The sequence below is a fragment of the Epinephelus lanceolatus genome, chromosome 10 (assembly GCF_041903045.1).
Source record: "Epinephelus lanceolatus isolate andai-2023 chromosome 10, ASM4190304v1, whole genome shotgun sequence".
In the NCBI taxonomy this organism is placed as follows: Eukaryota; Metazoa; Chordata; class Actinopteri; order Perciformes; family Serranidae; genus Epinephelus; species Epinephelus lanceolatus.
In genome coordinates this window covers 9,001,072-9,026,200 of record NC_135743.1, presented here as the reverse complement: position 1 = coordinate 9,026,200, position 25,129 = coordinate 9,001,072, and the positions used below count along the sequence as shown (strand labels likewise).

Here is a 25,129-nt window from a genome sequence, read left to right as displayed (position 1 = left end):
TCAGTATTTGCATGAGCCCAGACTAAAAATGTACACAACATGGTCGATATTGACGAAATGTCAAGATGAGAAAAAGCCTGACTTAAAAAAGCTCGGACTGAGTTGTATGACTGACTTACACCAACTCAAACTCTAGAAAAAGTCGTTTCGTGTAAGGCCGGCATCAGAAACACAAGTTAAGGCCTTTGCACAGTGTGTCAGGTTTTTTTTTTCGTTTCGTTTTTTCACCCGAACTTGTCACACATCTAAAAATAAATACAACGTCACGCTGTGTCAGTCATGTTTGCACACTGAGTCCGAAACTTTCGTCCGTCATTAAAACTTTCGGAACAGGTTCAATTTCCTGTGATTTTCGCGCCCGTCATAGCCTTTAGAGATATTTGACCAAGAATCAGTGATGAAAATGTGGCAGCAGGACACAGCTGCGACAAGGTCACACAGAATCATTTCATGACTCTGATAGCTTACTTTCAACAGGTCAGATAGTGATATTCAGGTGGATGATGATGAAGAGGAGGATGTGGACCGCACACAGAATGTGGATGACAGCTCCGCCCCTTCATGCAGCTGCAGTGCCAAATGAAAGACAGGGAGGGAGTGGTGACAGACAGATAGGTAACTCCAGAGAAGAGAGGCAAAGGAGGAAATGTGCCTTTGCATTTTGTTATGTATTGTGAATTTTCACAGCGAATAGAACAACAAAATGCATCGAAATCGGTGTGAAAGGTTTCTGTGCGTAACGATTTTTTTTTTCGGATGACAGATGCATCCTCATCTGACTCAGTGTGCAAAGGCCTTCATTCTGGCTCGTCAGTGAACATGTTTTGTTGTCACCTCATATTAAGTTTTTCATTGATCGAGAGTTAAAGCAACACTTCACCAAAACATGTAAACCAATTAGTTGTGTCGATTTACCTTGAATTAGTGGAGAAAACTGTGAATATATTGATTTACTGATTGATTGGGGACCACGTTTGCAAAACTACATCAAAACATGTGTTTACAAACTCTCGCACAGCTTGCACTTTATTATCCAAGTCGTCAAATGTTCAGTATTTCCCACAAAAATGCATTTTCACTAATACCTTATTATTTAAAACTGAACCGAAAGTGAAACTCATCTAAGCTCTGTCAAACCCAGACTCCAATACTAAGGCTATTTGGTGAAAATGCATGTGTTAGTACTGAACATAATGAGACTAGGATTAAAGTAAGTATTCCTTAAAGACTCTCTATACACTCCTCTTTTTGTAGTTTGAAGAAAACACATATAATGGAAGCTTGCTGTATGTCTTTAATTCACATTGAGACATAATTTTTTGTTCTCGTATAATGAAATCTATGCTAACCTCTATGAAAGGGTTACATCTGAATTCAGGCCCTACTACAGCACTGTACGCTTACTGTACAATTCAACAAGGTCACTGTGAGCAGTCATGCATGTTGCCTTTGTACAAAGTCTTTCGCAAAAGTGGCTCGAGCAGCAGCGAGCACAGCTGTAAGGTCACCATGTCGAATCAACAACTCTCTCTTTAAACGGAGGAAATGTAAATGTAAAATATTGAATCTAATACATGTAAGCTAATCTAGTGATGATTAAATTTAATGGCTCAAATTAATTTAATTTGTTTCCTCTGGTTCAATTTTAAAACTCATGAGACAACTTTGAACTAATTGATCAACTTAGGTTTAGTTACCTCATGTTTTTAAAGCAGCTGGGGAAGCTAAACTATCCTAAAATGTTTTAAAATACAGGAGATACAATGTATGTGTGTGTGTGTGTGTGTGTGTGTGTGTGTGTGTGGTTGTGTGAGTGCTTTAACTTTGAAATACAGTAACCTCCTCCGTCATTGTCTGTCTTTCGAACAACAGCTTACTATATTTAAAACACTCCCTCATCATAGTCCCTCGGTGAAGCTTTGAGCCGTGCAATTATTTCATCTACATCACTTTATTGCATTGTAATTAAAACAACAAAGTTTCCTTTGGTGACAGACTGACAGAACAATGTTCAATATCAACCAAGAATTAATTAATAAAGTTAGACCTGCCTCTCAGTATAAGGACATGATTGAGATTTTGTACACCATCTATCAGATAAATTTGATTATATATATTGGTAAATCATCTCTATTTTGGGGAAGTTTAATCATTCAAGTAATTATCCTTCCAAACTCAATAATGTTTTGGTGATTGACTTTAAAAATGCCACAGTGGATTTCACATTAATTCACCATTAAAGTAACAAATGTGAAAAAGATATGACACTCAGGACAAGACATAATCTAAAACTTGGCAGACAATTACTGCGCTCTCATTTCATCCCCAAACGTCTCATGGCTGCAAGAACAGTCCAAATTCACATCACCAATGACACCATCTAAACAGTGTCTTTCTGTCCTAGAGCTGGCACTGATGTCTCCATTCACAAACTCTCTAAATCGAGCAGCACTGCAACTGCTGTCGCCATGCTGATCACCTTGCTCTCGCCATTTCTCTTCCTCAAGTCTATTTTTACTCTTTTGTCAAGGCAGGTGTATTGCCAACTCGCCAGCAGCTCTGTCAAGGTTGTTGCACCTTGGTTTCTTTGTACATCTCTACATCTACTTTATTGTGCTACCACAGCGCTAACATTCCGGCTTTTATCAAGCTATTCATGATTCACACCTGGGTGGCTGATGCATTGCTGGGAGCTGGCAGGAAGCTAAAGGTTAGAAAAGTGCTTCGGGCTTGTATATGGAGGGTTGCTGGTTTGTGTGGAGGCCAGAGGACAAACAAACACAAATTAAAGCGACATTTTACAAGCATCATTTCTTGATAAGTCTCCAGTGCTTCTCTGTTTGAACTGTGCTCATGCTGGACCACATCGAATCAAATATAGACTCAAATTGATGTTCTGACACACAAGTGTCTCAAACAGAGTTCACTTTACTAAATCAAAGGAAAAAGAAGGCAGACTTCTCTCATTTTTAGCCACACTGGCGTCATGGCTCTTGGGGATGGCAGTGTTGGCCTGCCCGTCGGTCAATCTACCACTTTGGTCCAGACAGATATATCTCAACAGCATGGATGGATTGATGTCAAATTTGGTGCAACCACTCATGTTGTTCAGAGGATAAATCATGACTCTGGTGAGCCTCTGACTTTTCATCTAGCGCCACCACCAGGTCAAAGTTCTCACTAGTCTGACTCACTGGATGCAGGGAGTGGCTATAAACCATTAACTGGCTATTTGCTATATTTACAACAACAACCTCCACGCTAACAACTGACAGTGAAAATTTCAAGTTTTAACAAAGATTTGGATCGTGCAATAAGGCATGCCTGCTTTGTTCTTTCAGTGAATTGTTGTCAAGATCTACACCAAATAAAATAACCTGTGAACGCACTGTGCAAAAGCCCAGACTTGACGTCTCGCAGGACTCACAAGACCGACATTGATCCGTTTTCTGACACAGCAAGTCAGAGCTGATTTGCCACATCTGTTTACCCTGGCAGTGGCGGCACCAGTGATATAAACTTCACCAATATACTGACATACTTGGTTCTGTGAGGTCGTAATAATTTTCTGCCAGAGCCACATACAGCCAGCAAAACTGTCTGTAGTTTTGTCTAGTGAGCTTCTCCAGAGGTAAAGTATAGTCAGTCTTCCCCTCTAGGGCACCGATTATCAAATTATGCTTGTCTTTTTTATCAGTGAAAGTTAAATCACACGGTTGACATATGTCTGTTACTGTTTTTGTGGCGTTTTCTTTTGCAGAGCCATTCTAATGACAGTGCTCGCCAGGGGTGGACTGGCCATCTGGAGGTTCTGGAGAGACATGGCATGTCTTGTTGTTGTGTTTCAGGCAGTCACCTGCATTGTATTGTTCAGCAGAGAGACATCTGGACTGTGTCATTTATTTCTCAGTGAGTATTCTACACTATGCTCTTAACACAACATCTAGTCAACATCGGTGCTATTGCTATAATTTGGAAGGTATAGTATCATGTGTTAAGATTTAAGTATTTTGACACCCGTGTCTAGGGCTGATGAGTTTCCGCGCACCGGTTGTTGTGGGCTGGGCCAAGTCAGAGTCCAGGGCTGTTTTTTAGTCCCAGTCCGCCCCTGGTGCTCGCCTCCTCATGTGCAAAAGTTCCGCCGTCGCTGCCTCCTGGGCTTAGGGCCTGTCCCAATACCCACACATCCCCTAGAAATACCCACTTGCACTTGGTTGTGTGCGTTCACGTTTAGACTAGTGGTGTCCCAAAACAGAACTGAGGTAGTAGAAGTGGTTTCCAACACTTACAAAACTCCCTAGATTCCAAGGGAGCCCGACCCACACTTTCAACGAAGTGGAAGATGAAATTTCCCAGAACACCTTGCGAATCAGCAAGTTTTGGAAAACAATTTGTTACTGTACAATCGGAATGTAGGCTATACAAACAACAGATGGTTGAACACAGCGTCAAAATATTTAAACAAATCGACTTACCCGAACAAAAATCGTTCGGAACTCGAAGACATCGTAGGCGCCTCCTGTTTCAGCATTTCTTCTCCGTTGATTCATCAGACAGAGAAGAATAAACATAGCACACGCCACAACACAAGCACTGGAGCCGGCATTTTCATTGCGTCGTTACCATGTGTGACGTATGCCTGCACGTCGGCCACGCCCATTTGCATGAAGTGGTGTCCCATTTCTTAGGGAAAGATCTCTACCCTAATATTTCTCATTTCCCTCATCAAGGGTTATCTCGCAAACGAGGGCACTCGATACCAAGTGGAAGATTTAAGGGGTAGAAATGGGACAGGCCCTTAGTACCGCCCAAAACAATTGTTAGCCGTGTTTTTTACCTGTTTGCAGAAATACATGTATATAATATAAACAAAAACCTCCCACACTAATTTATATCTCATTCAATCACTGATCCTTTTTTGAGCTGATGACATTAGGCCATTTAGCGAATGCATAACCTTCCTCTTGCACTATAAAAACATGTCTGCTGTTCATGCAGTGTCTTTTCTTCAGTCACAGGCAGAATACACTTTCTTTTGCATTCCATTATTTTCCAGTCATGCAACACGCATCTAAACAGCCCAGCATCAGATCTTATTTAGCAGCTATTTATCCAAACCAGAGTAACTGACTGTGGCTGGGCTAATTTACATGTTTAATCCCACTAAATAGCTTCTAAATTGTCAAATTACTGTGACACAAAATTCTGTGCCCACAGTGGTAATTTACAGCCAATATTCCCCTTTGTCTTGTTACATAAATTTAGTGCAAGATACACTAATTTCATCTCGCATTTTCATTTGGAGCACACATTTTAGATGTCATGTGAACAAAGCAGGTAACACCTTTCCCTCATGATGCAAAATATTGTTGTATTTTTTTTGTTACTGTACAATAGAAAATACTGCGCTGAGATCAAATGGCTTCTAATGTTGGTAATATACAGGTTGGAGTGATATCAAGCAGCAGTCGAGAGGCTCTGTGATATTGCATGTACACATTTCAAACCTATTCACGTACTTTTAATGCATTGCACTCAGACCTCTCACTCAAAATACACACTCGGCAGGTTTGAATGTGTGGAAAAGCAAAAATATTTGGGTAAAATGTAGGGCGGTGAATGAGACACGCTCCCACCTGCAGCTACTGTTGTATGAGCCTGAACATAACACTTCACCCCAAAACTCTGCCTGAAGAGCTGTGAAGTGCCCAATAGTAAAAGACTGGTTGTTCTGGGCATCTGCCAGGTGTGAATGTGTGGATCTCTGTGTGAAGCAGGTTGTCACTGAGCACATGCACTCAGCTAAATCTGCAAAAGAAGAAGAACCAGAGTGAGAAAATTGCTGCCATCTTGTCTTGAGGTGACACTGGTGAGTGTTTGATGCTGACTAGTTGGAGTCCTGGGGGAGTTTAAACATATTAACCAGCTGTAAGAAGCCGTTTATTTCCCAGAGGAATGTTTGCCGATGTGCCAGATCTCCGTAATGCCACCTCGGGGGAAATCAAGTGAGTTGATGTGGTTTGATGTGGCATATGTGCAGGCATGACCGTCTGTCTGTCTATGTCTGATTTGATGTAAATCTGACTCCAAGTGTCATGAAGACATGAAGATATTTTCACTGCCAACTGGAAAGCACCAGCAGGCCAAAAAAAAAAAAGAAAAGAATGATAAGAAGACCATAGATTTTACAGCTAATTCTGGTTTATTACAACTCAGGTCTTATTTTCATAGTTTTGGCCATCATTTCTATTAGTTATTGTGACGCCCCTCCCAATGTCTTTGAGAATGTTTCAGCCAGTCTCATCAGGCAGCTGGCTGACATGGGAGGGTCGTTACCATGATTAGGCTCACCTGGGCTTCCAAGCTATAAAAGATGCCTAATCTGTTCACTTGGTCTCTCCCTTCCTTTCAGCTGACATCCACTGAGCAGCTTTGGTTTTGGTTTGCACCTTCAACACCTCCACAGAACACCTGACACTCACCCATGCATGGCTTTCATGACTGACTTTGCTGATCTACACACTCCATTGATTATTAAGTTAATTTTAGTTTAATAAATTCGGCTTGTTTTAAGTAAATCTTTTGTGTGGACTCCCTTCTTGTCACATACTCTGAGCCAGTTTGTGACAAATGGGGGCTCGTCCGATCCGTTTGGTAAGGCTAAATCTTGCCTTAGTGTTACACATGAGGCTTGATTTGTTATATGATCAATCTGGTTTGTGACTTGTAGCTTGTTGATGCTAAATTGAGTTTAAACACTTTTGAGTAGTACACTTTAAAGTGTTTTGGTATTAGCATGGTGATTGAGTTTTTTGGGAGTATCACACAAGGATTTTTGTTTTAGTTCTTTGTGGTTCATTTTTGTGGATGCTGGAAGGGAGCAGCATTTGTTTCCCCCTGTCTTTGATTGCAAACCCATGTGTTTGGAAAATTGAAAAACAAAAGTACTGGTGCATGTAACTGGTGAATACAGCCACATTAGTTTGAAGAGTCATGCATCCCCTCTGTAGGCTGAAGTGGTTGATCTCAACAGGAGATCAACCAGTTTGTTGTTTTCACTTAGTGTGGCGGAGAATGTGGTTGAAGACATTGTCTTGGGAGCATTTCCCTGGTTTCCTGAAGGTCACCAGTTTCTGGTTGCCTTTTGGGTTCCAGTGGAACCAGTGCATAAGTACCCACCACCAGTATCTGTCAAGACTAGGTTTGAGATTAATTAGCTGTGACCAGTTAGAGCTGGGGAGCCTGAGCTCTGTGGTTATTTGATTTCACCATTGCACATGTTCCTGTGAACTTGTTTTGTGGGTTTGTAATCTTAAATTGTGGCCAGTTTTGCTGAATAAATGTCCTCTGTCTGGTCTTGATAAGTTGCACTATCAACTGTTTGAGCCTGGCATGCTGCAAGATGGCTAGGCATGTGGTAGAATTTGATTTGGTTGGTAAACAGTGGCAGTGAGTAAATGGTTGACAAATGACTTGACTTGATTAAATTGTACTCACAAAAGTAACTGCTGAGATCTGGGCACATCAGATGATTAGACAGGTTGTCAACAAGTAGTTTCGCCAGATTTGTGAAACTATTTTGAAAGTAAAACTGAAAGTGAACAGTCCCAAAATATCTGTAATAATTCTTCATTGAAATAAATGTGAGCATGTGGCTGTCTAACAAATGCTCAATCACAGCAGGTGGTGTAAAGGTGTTAATGACTCAGATTGGTGGGAGCCAGTGGTGTAGTGGAGGATAGACACAAGTATCTGGGGTATACCCATCTCCTTTTCTGGCTGTTGACAGTATACCCACCTATCAGCCAAAAAGCAACTGGAATATATAGGACAGTATGCCCACTTCCTCTTCTATAGCCTAACCATCTACCTAGTAGTACACCAGCCTCATCACCTACAACTACACCACTGTTGGAAGCCAGTCAGCACATCACAGCTGGTAGTTTATCAGCTATTTTATTAGTAAACCAATCGGCATTTCCTTCTTAAAGGAACAGTGTGTAAGATTTGGGGGATTTAGTGTCATCTAGTGGTGAGGACTGCAGATTGCAACCAACTGAAACTTCTTTTTTTTCCCGAATTTTCCACAGAGGTCTCTTCCTCTCCACGAAAAGCCAACCAGGTGATTAAAACCACTGAAAACACAAAAAATAGTAGTTTCATGTTACAAATCAGTTTCTTCTATGCTGTTTGGCATGTTGCAGATGGCCCACTAGCCTAGCCTCATGTGCACTCACCTATTTTCTGACCTAGACATTCAGGGGGTTTTATCGGTAAGACAAATTATCCACAGAGGTCTCTTCCTCTCCAAAATAAACGGGCACAGTAATTCAAAACTGGCAAAAACACAGAATAAAGCAGTTTCACATTAAAAAAAAAGTATTTTTCCGATACTGCTCATTGTGGCTAATTCAAAAGCACCATATCTAGAGCAAGTGTTTGGTTTGTCCATTCGGCACCTCTGTAGAAACATGATGGTGCAACATGGCAATACTTCTGTAGATATTATCAGCTCATTCTGAGGTAACAAAAACAAGGTGTCTTATTTTTTCTTTATTCACTAAAGAAAACATACTTATTTTAGTATATTCCATTTCTGCCAATATATCCCCCTAAATCCTACACACTGTACCTTTAAAGGAGTTGTCTGTTAGTGTTTGTTAACTGTTTTGTCACCAAAAGGGAAAGTGAAAGCCAACAAAGATTGGCTTTATTTGCACTTTTTTGGCGCTGTGTCCATGATTAACTTCCTCTTTGATGTGTGCTGCTTATGGTCTGGCACCTGGCCCCTACCTTTTATGTGCTGCAACTCTTTAAAAATCTTACTTGATTTTCTAATTTATAATTTTATAATTCTATGATTTTACAACGTCATGATTTTCTGACTTTATTTATTCTTTTAGTTTCTTTTTTTATGATTTTAATGGTTCATCCGTGTTTTAAACTGTATTTAAATGCCATTTTATATGGAATTGCCTTGTCTGTTTTACATGAAGCACTCAGTGCTTATAATGCCCTTACTGTAAAGCTTTGTGCTGCATTTCTTGTGTGAAAGGTGCTATATAAATAAAGTTGCTGCTCGCTGTCCCAACCACAGCAAAATAAGAAAATACAAAAACACAGGGGCAGGGTCTCTGCAGCTAAATACCCCAGCACAAACTTCTGGTCATTCAGAAGTGACAATTAAAAGGAACTATTGTGTATGAGCCTAATCTACATGTTTTTTTGTGTGTTTTTTTTTTTTAAGGAAAACCCTGCATGGTATATCTTTAACACAATAATGTGGATATATTCCCATTATTTCTATTCTTTCTCATACCCCTTGGCAACTGCAATAGTTCCCTCTGGGTTACAAGTACCCTTGGTGGAGAATCACTGGTGTAGATCATTAGTATTTCATTGATCATTGAGGATCAGTGATATACTGTGAAGATCAATGAGTGAAGTCCTGCGATGTAACTGTCAGCATCCCTCAGCGCCAACGCCACCATGACACATTCCTGGAACATTCATAGGAAACTAATGAATGCAGATACTATATATGATACCATATAGATATATGGATACTTTACACTAATGGTGTGTGCAGTCTAAACTTATCAAACACTTAGAGAAGACAGGCTGACTGGTCTGAAATCATCTGTTTCAAACACCTTGAAGAGAAGCAGCGTTTGGTGAGTGACCCCTTCACAGAGGCTTTAAATCCTCTCATCGTTGCATGGCAGATAGAGGCAGTCCCCATGGACGAGAGAGCCGGCGGGATGCGCAGTGTGTGTATGTGTGTGTGTGTGTATGTATGTAAGCTGACTACCACACCTGAAGCTGACTAAGAGCTGCAGTGTTGGAGAGCTAAAGACCCTCGTGTGTGCTGAGCTGGTGGCCACCTGTCACTCAAACCAAGGCCAGACTTGCTGGCTCTCTAGCGCTATTTTTCACTTCATGCATGTTGTTAAGGTATGATAATATAGCTGTCCGTTATATCACACCAGCCCACGGGGTATATCACTCAGAAAGACATTTCATGTTACATAATCATTCCATTTACATATCCTTTTGCATAAAAATCTCAACGCATGGTGTTGTTAAGAGTGCCCTGCCATATTATCTCGAAATGCCAGCTGTGAGCAAACACATTCAGGAAAGAAGTGAAGGAGATCTGATTGTCAGCCAGGTGGTGAGAGGGTTCAGTCTGAAATATCACTCTTCATCTTTAGCTGTTTTCTAATAATGTTAGAAAAACTTGATATCTCTCCATCTGACTGGCTGCAACCACCCACCCAAACACTGGAGGAGGACTGTTAGCTCTGGTCCACCCAACTCTCTCATCTCAACTCAGAGAGACCTTGGATGTTCGAAATGTAAAGCTCTGCCCTCGCAATGTCGTTAAACGGCATTCGATTCTCAGTTTTTTCCTCTGCAGACCTTGACAGAGGCTGGCTTCATTTCCACTTGAATAGACTACAACTATCCCAAGGTAACAGTGGCATCAGTCAACAAGTCACTCCTGGTTATATTTAGTTAGTTAGACAGACACTCCAAAAAGCTGCATAGCTTCAGTTGAGCTTGAGTGCTAGCTGAGGTCTTGCTTTCATTTATACAAATAGTCAAAAGAGTCAGCAGCCATGCTAGCAGCTCTGTGAGGCTGCACTTAGGCACAGAGTTGCTTTGAACTTAATGCTGATGCCAGAATGTTAATATGCTGATAACAGAGGAGGAAAGGTTAGCAAAATTCACCTTTCAGTTTGGTATGACGCAGTTGAGACATGGTTTGGTACGTTTTTGATACAGCAAAAAATATAAATTTCCAAGAAATTTCTAGGGCTGCCCCTTGAAAGTTGGAGATTTGAATCATCAGTCAGGGACCCCTCAGTCGACTGAGATTGTTTCAAGTCGAGCAGTCAGAGGTTTTTTTGTTTTTTGGCTAGTCAGTGCAGTGTGGAGTGTACTTCTGGAGACATTTCGGTCCCAGGATTTTGCTGCGGAGTGAGCACTCTTGAATTTAATGCCACACTTTGGCACAGTCAGCTGTGGACACGATACAGTGGCACAGAGGAGGAGAAACTTTCTACTGTAAGGCTCAGAGATAACATTATCTGCTCTCCTCTCCTTGGGAGTGGTAAATTTAATGCTCACAGATACTTAAAACGACCTGGTCTCTGGCTTTTCTTTGATATCTAGTGTTGGCAAAAAATTTTGTTATACATTTCTGATCTGTCGTTAGCACAGTTAGCTTGTTTACTATATTACATGAATGTCTCTGAGCCTGTTAAAACATTGTTGAATACTGGTATAAATGGCCAAATCTGATTCATTCACTCATTTTCTGTAACTGCTTATTCTAGTCGCGGTGTGGGCTGGAGCCTATCCCAGCATCCTGGACAGGTCGCCAGACTATCACAGGGCTGACACATAGAGACAGACAACCATCACATCTATGGGCAATTTAGAGTCACCAATTTACCTGCATGATAGAAAGAAGCCGGAGACCCCGGAGAAACCCACGCTGACACAAGGATAACATGCAAACTCCGCACGGAGGAGCTCCCCCACCCCGTGGTTCTAACCCCCCACTCTGGATTCGAACCGGAAACCCTCTTGCCATTAGGCGACAATGCTAACCAGCCCAAAGGTCCTGAGTCCGGGACAGCCTTAGAAATGTCCTTGATTCTTAACATTTTTAATGTATTAAAACTAACATCATGAAGTTTGAACATTGAACTTTTTTGACTTTCAGTGATGTGTTGCATTGTTTGCTCCTCTCCACAAGCACACAGTGAGCTTGAGCTGCTGCCCCACTTGTGAAGGCTGGTCAGGCAGGGGCCATGTCCAGTCCTGAATCTGTTTAGGGTTGACCACTGTCTCCTTGGGAGGTTGGTGCCAGGGACCAGCAGGGTGGGGTCTGACACCAGATGTTTGTTTGGGATGTCTTTGGACTCCCATTCCTTTTCCCAAGCTGATTGGATGGTAAAGTCAGCTGGCGGGGGATTCTTCCAAATTGGACATCTAGATGGAAGTCGGGCAGTGGGTGGATTGAAGATGTCTGTGTGGATTGGTAGACGAGGGGAGTCTCTGGCCTTTTGGAGCATCCTTTGAGTGAAGGCTACTCGCCGGATGTGTGGAGGGGCTATGTTTGATAGGATGGGGAGCCAGGGGAGTGGTGTTGGCTTTTTGACTTTCCAAATATTATCAGACAAAATCAAATTCTGATGGTGAAACGAGTCCACCATCCACCATTTTAAAGCTACAACAGTAGCGCTGGAGTAGGCAGTGGAGCCTATGACATAAGCGCAAGCTTGGCTAACTTGTTTGGATTGGCCAGTGCATCAGCACACTTTCATGACCACACTGAATGACAGGCACACACAGAGATGTCTGGTAAAGAGACAGACTCACTGATCAGAGGTAGCCCTTCTAATTTTTGTTTTTTTCCCCAATGAATCCCTGGACCTGCTGTTTATTTTTTGACCGCCTGCTCCCACCTGCAGCAAGATTTGTGTTGGGTCCCACAGGATCCTCTACCACACACAAACACACATTGTAAAAGTTGAAGATAATTATCTGGTTAAGGTCGTATCAGATACAAAACAGTTTGGTACACATGAGGAAAAAAGTTTGAGGAGGACAGGAACAGGAGAAGACCAAAAACTGTACAATACAAAACTATGGTCATTATTTCTGCCAGTTACCTGATGACTTATTCTCATTGAGGTTACACCAAACCTTTGATTTGGTTTAACCCTGGGTAAACACCTTCAACTCAAATCCCAACAACTCTCAAGGGCAATCACTCTTTGATTTCCAGTATGATAATGAGCCATTGTTTGCACAAGCTAAAATATGCAACTCAGTAAAATATGCAGTACATATAAAACAGTTTAGCAAAGTGCAGCAATACTCAGACCGTCTATTGATCCAACCCAGCGGACATACAGCTCCGCAAAGTGCTGCACTTGTTTTGGGGAGGCCTCCATGTCCACGTCCATCAAAAGCCGAACACAACAGTATAGCAAACCATTTGTATTCATCCGCAGTTCCAAAGGCAAGACAGGCAGATGATTCAGCAAATCTCTCTAAACACAAGCCCGCACTTCCTGGGGCCAGATCTTCACTTTTCCCAGGGACTGAATTGCAGGGTTTATAAACTGTCACCCTGCTCAGTTACACTGCTACTCCGGCTCACACTGACGCAAAACGCTTCTATTGTCACAGCACTATAAATGAACTCTTATCACTGAGCTCAAGACACTGAAGCGGCTAATTATGCTGGTCTATATCACGCAGCGATAGACTGTAAGTTCATTTTTTAATCCAGCTTTTCTTCATCATACAGTTTAATAGCAAAAAGGCTGTAAAATATATTTCAAAATGTCCCTCTGTGACTTTTCCTGGACCTACTTGATACAATAATCAGGTTTTTTAGATTGTTTGAAATCACAGTAATAATGTAGTAACTACACTTACAGCCCGACAACTTGCCAGCCCTCACTAAGATCCTTAAAATCCACAGCAGCAGGCTCAGCTCAGGTTGGCAGATTCTTCTACTGTTAATGAAACATGACAAGAATTGTGCAGGTTGCTAGCCGGGGTAATTTCACTGCACACTGAGGTCACAGATTTAAAGGTCAACAGTAGCAAAGCGCCCAAAATCAATGCTGAGTCTACATGTGTGTGTGAGGCTCTTGAAATCATTTGATATTCTGCAAGTAAATTCAGAAACAGCACTGTGACTTCTGTCAGGTTAGCAGCCTGGAGCTGGTGCACTGACAGATGGGACACAGGATCAGTGGCATTTTGAGTCTCATGCCTCCTTTGATATTTCATTCCCCTCACTCATTAGGTACCAAGGTTGTCATTTTTCAGATTTTTAGGCTATTTTTTGCCAGTAAGTATTATCACAAAAGAAGCAACAAAAATGAAGATGAAGGCCATGTCTCTTCCACACAAACACACATGCATCCCTTTAAAGTGATACTGCAGCAATATTTAAAAGCATCAAACCTTCATCCTCTGGCTCGCAAGTTTTTAAAGTTTGTATTTTCCTTTTCAGTGGATTCCAGCGATGGCAAGTTTATCACAGAGAGGGGAAAGAACGTATAAAATGTCCATAAATCCAGTTCAGTGCAAAATTCTCAAACCAGCAAAATCCATTTAGCCGCTGGCCATCCATCCGTGCCTCAGTATGTTCCGTCTGCAACTGTAAAATACGGCTAAATAACACTACTTTTGTGCTGTGTTATTGCCCTCCCTGAAGCTACAAAGCTTAGACAGAAGTGGAGTATTTTAGGTCTATTTTGGCAAAACTATGATCAGATGTGGGATGCAAGACAGCTAAGCAAGAATAACAAAAGACTGGCTCCACTTGCGAAGGGCTGTCATTGGTATGCATATTCTAAAATACAGGCTATCCCACCCAGCTCCTGTCAGTACCAGATGCTTCAACTATGTAGAGCACAGGCACCGAGTTTGACAATCAGTGTCTGGGCAGACGGAGCAGAAGGGTTTCCAAACTAATGAACCTGCTCCTGCTGTTTGTGCTTTTGACATCAGCCTCATATCCGTAGACAGACTTTAGCTGGCGTTAGCTACCTAGCACAAAAACTAGGAAATATGACCACCTGTCACTCAGAAAACGGATTTCAAAATCTTGCTGCTCGTGTATAAATCACTGTGGCTCAGCACCCAAATATATCTCTGCCGTGCCTGTGACATATTCTAGGACCCTTAGGACATCTGGAGCCAGACTACTGACCGTCGTAAGAGTTAGAATAAAACATGGTAAAGCAGTGTTTTCTTATCATGCAGCATAAACCTGGAATAACCTTCCAGATGATGTTAGACAAGCCCCGACTCTGACCACTTTTAAGTCAAAGCTAAAACATTCCTTTTATACACCCCCTATTCCACTTTAAACTTGATTATAAATCATTTAACATAATTTTTTTTATCTTTGCACCTCTTGTCTGCACTGTTATTTTTGTGATTTCTTTAAATTGTAAATCATTTAGTAATTAATTTTACCTTCAGCTCACTTTTTTATTGTCAATCTGTATCCTTTATTATGTTTTATATTATCACTCTGTAAAGGACTTTGAATTGCCCTGGTGAATGAAATGTGGCATACAAATAAAGCTGCCCTGCCTTGCCTAACAGGTCAGAACAGACAGAGAATAAAGTAGAACCTGTCATTACGATAGATGATATCTCATCAACAAATTAAAACGGAGAGCTCATAGTAGCGTGCACAGTTTTTTCTGTTTCTCCCTCTCATAGACGCAACAGTTAGGTTCAATACAAGATAGTCGGAGCCAGGTGGTCGCCATGAGTTACAACAGTCCCATAAACTGTGGCACATGTGATGTAACTATTCACAGTGGATGTATTAGTTTACAGGACAGTTGTGACTTAATACTGCAGGCTATCATATACTTTGTGACTGAAAGTAACTTTTTTTCTGCTTGTTACAATGTAGACATTCAGCACATCGTGCAAAAACAAAGATTTGAATTTGGTTTGATTTGAATATATCGCCCAGCCCTTGGTTGGTCAGCCAACATAGGAGTGCCGAGATCTGCAGTTCCTTGAATGGCCACTTGAGGCTGGCTCCAAAAGTGAGTCGTAACCTATAGACCTCTATGTTAAAATTCCCAACTTTACAGCAGAAATAAACATGTTTACAGCCTGGAACATAAAATGGTTCTGGTCTCTATAGCTAATTTTAGGGGGGATGATTTTTATATTCTCAACTGTAATAAATGGTGTGGCCGCTTTTGGTGACAAGTGGGTCCCATCCATTGACAAGTCACTACCACACGTAACCATAGCGTAACCTCAGATTAGCCCAGTCCCCCCATAACTTTGGGGCATAGCGATAACAACAATTAACGTAAATTCGGACGATGCCCATGAATTCTGCGTGACCTTGCAATTTTGTCCAATCACTGCAACTTCACCCTACTCTCACTTCATTGTACAGCTACATGCAGCGTATTGATGCGCTCAGCTCCTTATTGCCTCTCTGTCTTACTCTACGGCTGCAAGAATGTGAGCTCTGTGCCTGCTCAGATGTTAGCTGTTGCTGCTGTGTTAGCTGTGCTATGCTAAATGGGCAAAGAAAGTAGGAGGACAGCGGCTCAAGGAGACAGTCCTGTTTCTTTGGGAAACACTGAATGCTCATAATAATGGAGCAAAATTGTTTTGCAATTTTCATCTGCCCCTGCAAATTTATTCTAAAAAATGTCAGAACATAGCGACATACTTCACAAAGATGTTTAAGAAAAGCTGAAATCAGGTATTTCAGGCTGCAAAATTCCCCAAAAACAGCCAAGGAAATCCTGAAGGGACTGACAGGTGTAGCCGTAGCTTTTGGTATTTGAGCATTTTTTCAGTTCATGATAGTTAACTGTATTATTTCTGTTGCCTAAAAAAGTCTTGTTCAGTGTTTGGTTGTATTAAAATACCATCCAAGAAGTCAGATACTACATCCTTCCAGTGAGTAAATTTTGTTCCAATGGATTAAAGCCTGTTTTTCCATTAGCATTATCACATTTAACCATAGCTAACCAAGTTAGCAGCTAGTGTTAGCATTACCTTCATCCTATCAGCCAAATATGGTCACCTTTGGCTCCAAAAATCCAAGATGGCGACAGTCAAAACGCCACAAACCAATAGGTGATGTCACAATGCCAAGTCTATTACTTTATACAGTCTATGGGTCAGACCCACGCCTACATGAACTCTGAGAAAGAGAAAATCTCAACTGTGTATAAGCCATGAATGCTGCCTTGTTCAACGTGGTATCTTTGTTCTCGTGAACCATCATGTTCTCCCTCAGAGGAAAGTTTGCCTTTAAATACAGACGCTAAAATGATGCAGAGAAATCATCGATATTCTTTTGTTTAAGTCATACTGAGATGACAGTTGGAATGACTCATGATGCTCAACAATAACAACAGTGGAAAGTCTAACACCTTTTTTTTCTTATGTGCAATGTCTTTTCTGTCTTTAATTTATTGTGTCGTTGTTTTAGCCTCCTCTTTTTGGGAGGGAAGATGCAGCCTGCGGGCCTTGTTGAGTGGGAGGGTGGAGTGGGCTGGTGTCAGGACTGTGGAGCAGGGAGGGAACAGGGTAAAGGCTGTGTGGTGAGACAGAATAGAATATGCAGGATGTGGAGAATGACAGTATAGGGTTAGGAGGAGGTTCAAAATCTAGTATCCATGCTGATGCTGTATTATTTATGTCTAGAGTTTGAATAAATTCTGTGAGAAGACACCGAAAAAAAAAGATGCCCAGAATGCAGCATCTGCACCAAAACACACTGTTAAAATATTGAATCAAGGTCACACATTGTAAAGGGCACTGGGACAATTGCTCAGCTGAGCCTTGCCTTATCACAACTGTCTGCTAAGCTGAGGTGGCTAAAAGGAATAAGTGACATCTACAAGGACAAACTGAGGAGAAGTCCCATATGTTTAAACCACTGTTGCTGAAAAACTATTCAGCCGAAGTTAACAACCAATCAGCTTTCTAGTGCTGTGATTTTTTTTTCTCCCCGCGGCTAAGTCATTCAGATAATAAGGTTCCTCTAATAACAGAGCAGACTTAGATGAAGTCAATTTACAATTTGAACACAAAACATTAAAGGCCAAATTCATTAATGGGGATTATCACATCGTGTTCTGGAGAGGTTAATGAGGGAAAGAGGGGGAGAATGTGAATGTTTTATTTTTGTTTGCCTACTTTGTATCCAACTACAACAACTTATATTGAAATATGAGGGACTGTTCATTTCATAAGGCGATAGAAAATAGCTGGAAAGTGCCCTCAACTCACATCCAACTATCCTGATCCTTACATTACAAAACTGTTGGCCATATTAACAATTAATAGAAATGATAATATCTGTTGTAGAAGTGCAAAATATTCTGCAGAATATATTTTTGCAAACTTTTTAATAACCAAAGTAAAGGGATCCCTGCCAAGATCTTAGTTTACATTGTGTAACACTGTGTGTACAGTGATCCAGGCATGTCCAAAGTCCGGCCTAGGGGCCAACTGAGGCCCGCAGACTAATTTCAAATGGCCCTCGGCTTGACTTTCAAAATATACCCTATGTGGCTGGCCACGCAATGTTGGTTAATTAAGCAAGATCACTTTGCATTCTTCCCTTCACCTCACAATGGCAGGACTATAATACAGTTTGCAGACATGCATCAAGTAGAAACTAGGCGGAACTAATGTGTTTTCATAAACAGACAGTAAACAAGCAAATGGAAAGGTTACCTAACAGCAGACATTTCCCGCTTAGGTAGCAGACACATAGCAAAGAAGCGTTAAGTTGACAGCGAGGACTGCTGCTTTCAGGAGCGGAGAAAAGTTGACTACTTTTTCACCTAAAGATGAAACAGCTGTGTTTGTCTTGTTTGTTTGTGTGATTTTTTTAATAACCCATGATGCATGTAGCAGCTGGCCTCTAGGTATTTTCACATTGTCTATTCTGGCCCTCATTCAACACAGTCTGGACACCCCTGCTGTAATCAATACCTCATATGGATCAGAAAGCTTCAGACAGAATCATTCATGCTGTTTATAATATTTGCTTATAGTAATCAAATAGTCTGCATACAGTGTTCACTTTGGGTCTTTTTGACCTTAAAAAAATACCAAAAACAAAATTTCTCCTTTACTCCCATCGTGATACTTTGCCTCGTGGTAACCTGTCTGCTTCCTGCTGGCTACCTGAGGCTGGTGCTGTATGCATACTGAACTCATGATGGGAAAAAAAAAGTAATTTTCTCTCAATGAAAAACGTAGTCTCCTCAAAGCTTTTGACAAACTGCCAAAAACAAGCCAATGAGATGCAGCAGTGAAAACTTGGTGTTCCTCAGGCTACCTTGTGTAGTCTACTCAAAGAACAAGAGAGAGAGTCACGGCTTCTTGTGTTGGAGGCAGAAAACAAATGTGCACAGGGAAAGCACCTGTGGGTCAAAGCCTTCCTCGCCAAGTGGATTGATAATGCCTGGTCATGTAATAAAACAGCTGTACTGTATTTTATAACAGTTAAAATTCAGTAAATAGCAAAGCTGTCTGTCTCATTACTTTATATTAAAGGAGCAGTGTGCAAAGTTTAGGGGGTTTAGCGGTGAGGATTGCAGATTGCAACCAGCTGAAATTTCTTTGGGTTAGATTTCATTCAATGTTCATCATTCAGATGGTTTTTACTATTAGATTAATTATCCATAGAGGTCTCTTCCTCTTCAAAACAAACAGACCAAGTGATTAAAACCAGTGAAAATACTGAAATCAGTGTTTCTCCTACAAAGGTTGGCATGTTGCAGATGGCCCACTAGCTCAGCACCTGCTAAAGTGTGCTCACCCTTTTTCTCTGATAACTTAAATGTGTGCACCTTATTCATGGACCAAGACACTTAGAAGCCAAATTATCTGCAGGTCTTCTCCTCTCCAAAACAAATGGACCTGGTAAAACACCTGCTGATATGTCCTGACCTTTTTTCTCTGATAACTTAAAGGAGAAGTCCAGTATTTTGCACTTTGATCCCCATTTCTGGGTTGTTCTGGCTTAACACTGCTGCCTATGGCCATGTATAAATCTGTCCTAAAACCACCCTAAACGTTTGTTTTCAAAGCCATGAACTTCCACTTGATCGTTCGTTTGACCCTGAGGTGTTTCACGCTCCAGCCCACTTGATGGGGATAATGCTCCTTTACATGGGTGTCGCCAACCGGCAGGAAACCATTGCAATGTAATGGGACACAGAAAAGAAGCAGAAGAAGAAGGTTGCCGTTGTGTTCAAAGTCATTGTACTGCGAAGGTTGTTTACAAGCGAGTAATCCATTGTGCAGTTTAAACTTATTACGAAACTTTTTCCATTTGTTCTCCTCCAGGAGCGCACACAGCACTGTCGAGCCCGCACTTTCGCTGAGTTAAAAGACTACAATGACTACAACCTTGTCGTAAACAACCCCCTTTCCATTTCCGGTGGCGGATTACTACCAACGGACAATGAGGCTTCTATAGAAAACCAGTGGATTGGGGCGTCGCCCCATGTACAAGGCTGTTGCCGCAGCGGCCTGGGTTCAAATCCAGCCTGTGGCCCTTTGCTGCATGTCATCCCCCCTCTCTCTCTCTCCCCCTTCATGCTTACCTGTCCTGTCCATTAAAGGCAAAATGGCCAAAAAAATATCTTAAAAAAAAAAAAAAAAAAAAGAAAACCAGCGGATTACACAAAATGTCAAATAAATCATCACGGAAACCACAGTTTGCTACGATTTTTATGTCAGAACATCAACGAACACCACATACCACTCGGTGAGTTTCATGGCTTTGAAAACGAACATTTAGGGTGGTTTTGGGACAGGTTCACACATGGCCATAGGCAGCAGTGTTAAGCCAGGCAGGGGAAAGCCAAATTCTCCGAAAATTAACAATTGTCACTATTTTGGTCTTAGCCACTCTATTTCATCATAAACAACCCAGAAATGGGGCTCAAAGTGCAAAATACCGGACTTCCCCTTTAGGATCCAGATTTAGAGGGTTTTAACTGGGAGCCGCATTAAGTTCCGAAACAAATGGACCAGGTGATTTCAACCAGTAAAAACACTGAATAAAAGTTTCACATTTAAAAAACAGTGTTTCTCTGACACTGCTTGTCGCAGAGGGGCTTCTAACTACAGAGGTTGACGCGAAAACGTGAATGACCATATCTAGAGCCAGTGTTTGGTTTTGTCCATTGTGGGCTACTGTAGAAACATGGCAGTGCAACATGGCGCTCTCTGTGGACAAAGAACCGCTCCCTGTGTAGATGTAAATGGCTCATTCTAAGGTAATGAAAACACAACAGTTTTTTATTTTCAGGTAATTATACACAAAAGACAACATACTTGGTATATTATATTCCATTTCTGTTAATCTATCCTCTTATACACTGGACCTTTAATGTAATAAATATACAAATGTCAGTTAGCTGGTATCTACTTATTATGATCAATTTGACCTGGACAGATGTAATTACTGTAAAAGGTTTCCAATGTAAATTTACATATCAGCCAATAGATTTTTTCAGATTAATGTCAAATATGGTATCAGCCTGTGAACTATCAGAAACTTGTAACATCTAATTTTGATCAGTGGTACTGTAGGTACAATACTCCTGCACAACCCATCCTATTTTAGTGCCTTAATAGAAAAAATCTTTAGTACTTTGCAACCAAACACAAAACAAACACAAGAAGGAACATTTTTTTGGTTTAGTTAAAAAAAAGGGTCATTTTCCCCTGTTACAATCATAAAAAGTTAATTAAGCCTCATATTTGCATAAAATGCTTATGCTGCACTGTAATTATCCAGAAAAATTAATGTCTTCATTATGCACTAATTGCCTCCTCGACTTAAAAGGTTTATTTGGAACCTTAAAGGTACAGAGAAGTGAATGAAGGAGGGAAATAATGCATCTGCATCACCTGATGTGTTACAACAGCGACAGAGGAGTGGAGAAACCTATTGAGGCATTATGTGTTTGACTAATCGTGTATCGAAGGTAGAGCCCAATATCCTCCGTCTGACTGTGTCACTACATCAGGCATCCAGCTGGGACTGTTGTCAAATGTCTCCGTGCATCAATATCTTGTGAAAAATGCCGGCTTTTTACAATTCTGATGAATAATGAATCAAGGTTGACGTATTAATGCTGTCACAAACACATGGGTGAGTGTTTGGCAGCTGCAGCAGCTGCAGCATCTGCAGTTTAATCTTCTCTCCGCACATGGAAATATACTGAACCGGCAGAATTTGAATGTATTGATGATAGCGAGGTCATGCCTTTCAATTCTGTGAAAGATGTAGTTCATTCATCATTTCAGAGTGGAATGAATGGTCCTTAATGTTTGCAGAATGGACTCAATGGAGGCCTAGTTTCGAGTTATATGAATGCCCTAAATGCATACAGAATTGAATTACCCAAATAAAGACAGACAGATAGAGCAGCCTCAGACTCATCCCTCCTCCTCAGCCTTCTAGGTCACTTGACCTTGGTATTGTTTGGGTCCTGGTAACACGCCTGAACTGACATTAATAGTGACTGTCTTTCTGTGTTACTGAGTAGGCTCTAATACTGATTGCCAAAACTGACACTGACATCCTTCACTCCATCACTGCACTATTAGATGTGCTGAGGTTTGGTCACACTCGTAACACTGCACTGGGCCCAAACTTCACACTGGCACAATGCCACTCTTATGTCTGTACCATAGACTGCATAAGAATAATGGATGTCAACCATTCGATTGTGGACTCACATTTTGAAACATCAACTTCAGTATTTTGGCCATCACCATCTTGGATATTTTGGAGCCAGAACTGACCAAATATGGACGATAGAGTGGAGCTGTGGTGGAGTGCAGGGACGAATCCGACTTACAGACTGTTGTGACGCCTACAGACAGTCTGTCACTCAAAGAGGCCACACCCTAAATTATACATAACTTTAAGCCTTAATAAAATTTAGAGGTATGAGTTACATAAAGATTCACCCCCTGGACAGTTGTCATTAACGTGTAAATTAGCTATAGAGACCGAAACCATTTTTCACACCAGGCTGTAAACATGTTTATTTCTGTTGTAAAGTTTGGCTATGAGACTAACTTTGTTTTGGAGCCAGCTTCAAGTGGCCTTTTGGGGAACTGTAGTTCTTAGCACGTCCACCTTGGCATAATTTTTTCCTGGATGTTGCAACTTGGTCTGTATGGTAAATTTGAAGCCACCGCCAGCAGCTAGTTAGCTTAGCTTAGCACAACGATATGCACAATTACTTTCATTCAAGGAAGTTGCTTTGCCCAAGAAATGGTCAAGTACATAGCCCACCACAAACAACTACGCGTCGACTGTTAACTTTGGTTTCTGTATGATTAAACAAACACAATACAAAGTATTTACTGTTGGGGACATTTTATAACAGGACCCAGAAAGATGCGATCTCAAGCACACAGTTATATTAAGAGATTTTACTAAGATGCAGCAACTAAAATTTTGATGTAAATCATGCAGATTTTGAAACTTCTGAAAAGAGCCAGGCTAACAGTTTACCCGTTTCCAGTATGTGTAATAAACAAAGCTAGCCAGCTGCTAGAGGTAGCTTTATATTTAGCATGCAGACACAAGAGTGGTATCTCCTCATCTTAGTCTTAGCAATAAAGCAAATGAGTTTATTCCCCAAAATGTCAACTAATTAGGTTAAATTTGAGGCACAATTAAGCCCAAACTGTACACAGGCACGGGACATTGGGATTATGGCCATTATTAATACATTTTTTTTAACTTATGTATTCATACACTTACTGAAAATGAATTATCTTTCCCAAGCACACTCCTGCAGATACTAATATTCAAAATGAGAAACTGGCCTGTTCAACCACAGTGTTATCGGCCGGCCACTGAGCAGCACCAGTCCATCACACACCTCCAATTACACTGCACCTTAAATGTGTGACAAAAGTCCAAAGTTTGCACCAGTCCAGTTAAAAACAAATTTGATGTAATATGTTTTCATACAATCAATTGTCAAACTTTGTTGGTGCATACTAAACACTGAATTAGTATCATCACTGAACCTTCTTCAGCTCAATGTTAAATGTCAAGGATTTTACAAAATAGGTCATGTGGCTCCCTGCAGACCTAATCTCTGTGGCCTCATGACAACCTCCATTTACTTTTTTGTTGATCTGATAATTACTAATTGCCTGGGGCGCATTAATCTCCTTTGGCTCTTTGGGGCGTAGTCACCACAGATGGTCCATAATGGTGTCAGTGCATTATGGCCGGTAGCGTAGCATGCTAACATATGTGAGTGTGTTTACGATACGCTTACAGTACACACAGACAATGCGAACTGGCATTGCTATATCAGCATGTGTCAAAACGTGGCGGGCCGTGTCAAAAGATGTGTCAGTGCTTGACCGCTTTGAGGTCAGAGAGCCACTCATATGAAAACTGAGGAGAATATTTATCCAGTTGAATCAGCACAACTGTTGCGGTGGCAGCAGTGGCAGAAAGATGGAGGACGTCATGAGGGAGGCCCTTAAAATAGCTGAGTGAGACGGAGAGGTGGAGGGTGAAGGAAGAGGGAGAAACTGAGCGGGACATTTGTAGAGCGCCCAGAGAGACTGAGTCAGGCAAAACAAACAGAGGAAGGCAGCTATCAGAGCGCCCGAGGAGGGTTTGAGTGGACAGTGCAGCGATACCAAAGCAGAGGGGACGATGAAAAAAGTGACACAAAGAAAGAATGAAAAAGAGTGAGAAAAGAAAAATTCAACTTCTGTATAGATTCAGGAAAAAATAAAAAGACAGGGAACTCAAGACAGAGAAGGAGCATGATTATCAAGGTATCAATACATGAATTTCATTTAAAAGCAACACAACCAATAACATAAAAAAAAGGATAGCTTGGCAAAATCTGGCAGAAAGAAAACAGCTGCCTTAAGCCCTGATCAGATGGTTGCTTTTATCTCAGCTCAGATGCAGAGTGCTGCTGTGAGCGTTGCTAGTAACACTGAGAGTAATGGCTCAAAGGATGCAAAGAGCTTTACATCATTGGCGTTGCTATGCAACTATTCTATTATTATAAGCAAGCTAAGTTGAAGTAATACAGGTGATAATGTCTGTGAAAATCGAAATGGACAATAGGGAAGAAGAGTTGAAATAATGATGAGACATATCCGGGGCAAAAAGTCAGGCAACCACTTCAGGCTGACGTGTTCAAAAGTGTCCTTAATGGACTTAACTGGATTTGATACCATTTGATTTTTAAAAAGAGGAATAAAAATAAGAAAATAACTCTCGGTTGGACCTTATTTAAAACCTCAAGTTTGGAATCACAGTAAAGCTGCTTAAAGGCTTGTCTGCTCACCCATCTCGGGATGGTGCCTTCCCTCAACAGGAACGCTGACTGTCCGCCGCAGTAGCTTGTTCCTGTGAGACTCCGAGCGCCTCTCGCGCATCAGCAAAGGGTGTACCTGCACAGAGAGAGCACAAGGTCAGTACACAAACACACACTCCTGGAGTACCGCACGGAATATGAACACACAAGTAGAACTGAGCACTCTTTGTCCTTCCTTTGTT

At 41.3% G+C, this 25,129-nt stretch overlaps 1 protein-coding gene across 14 annotated transcripts in view; it reads right to left on the bottom strand.

Moving 5' to 3' along the window:
• The window catches only part of syngap1b (synaptic Ras GTPase activating protein 1b), a 217,200-nt gene that overhangs the window by 106,902 nt on the left and 85,169 nt on the right, over positions 1-25,129 (bottom strand). For all 14 annotated transcript variants that reach the window (XM_078171409.1, XM_033641193.2, XM_078171412.1 and 11 more), the window contains one exon: positions 24,918-25,023. In XM_078171409.1, the coding sequence (XP_078027535.1) occupies positions 24,918-25,023 (106 nt within the window). The remainder of the gene's footprint in view (positions 1-24,917; positions 25,024-25,129) is intronic.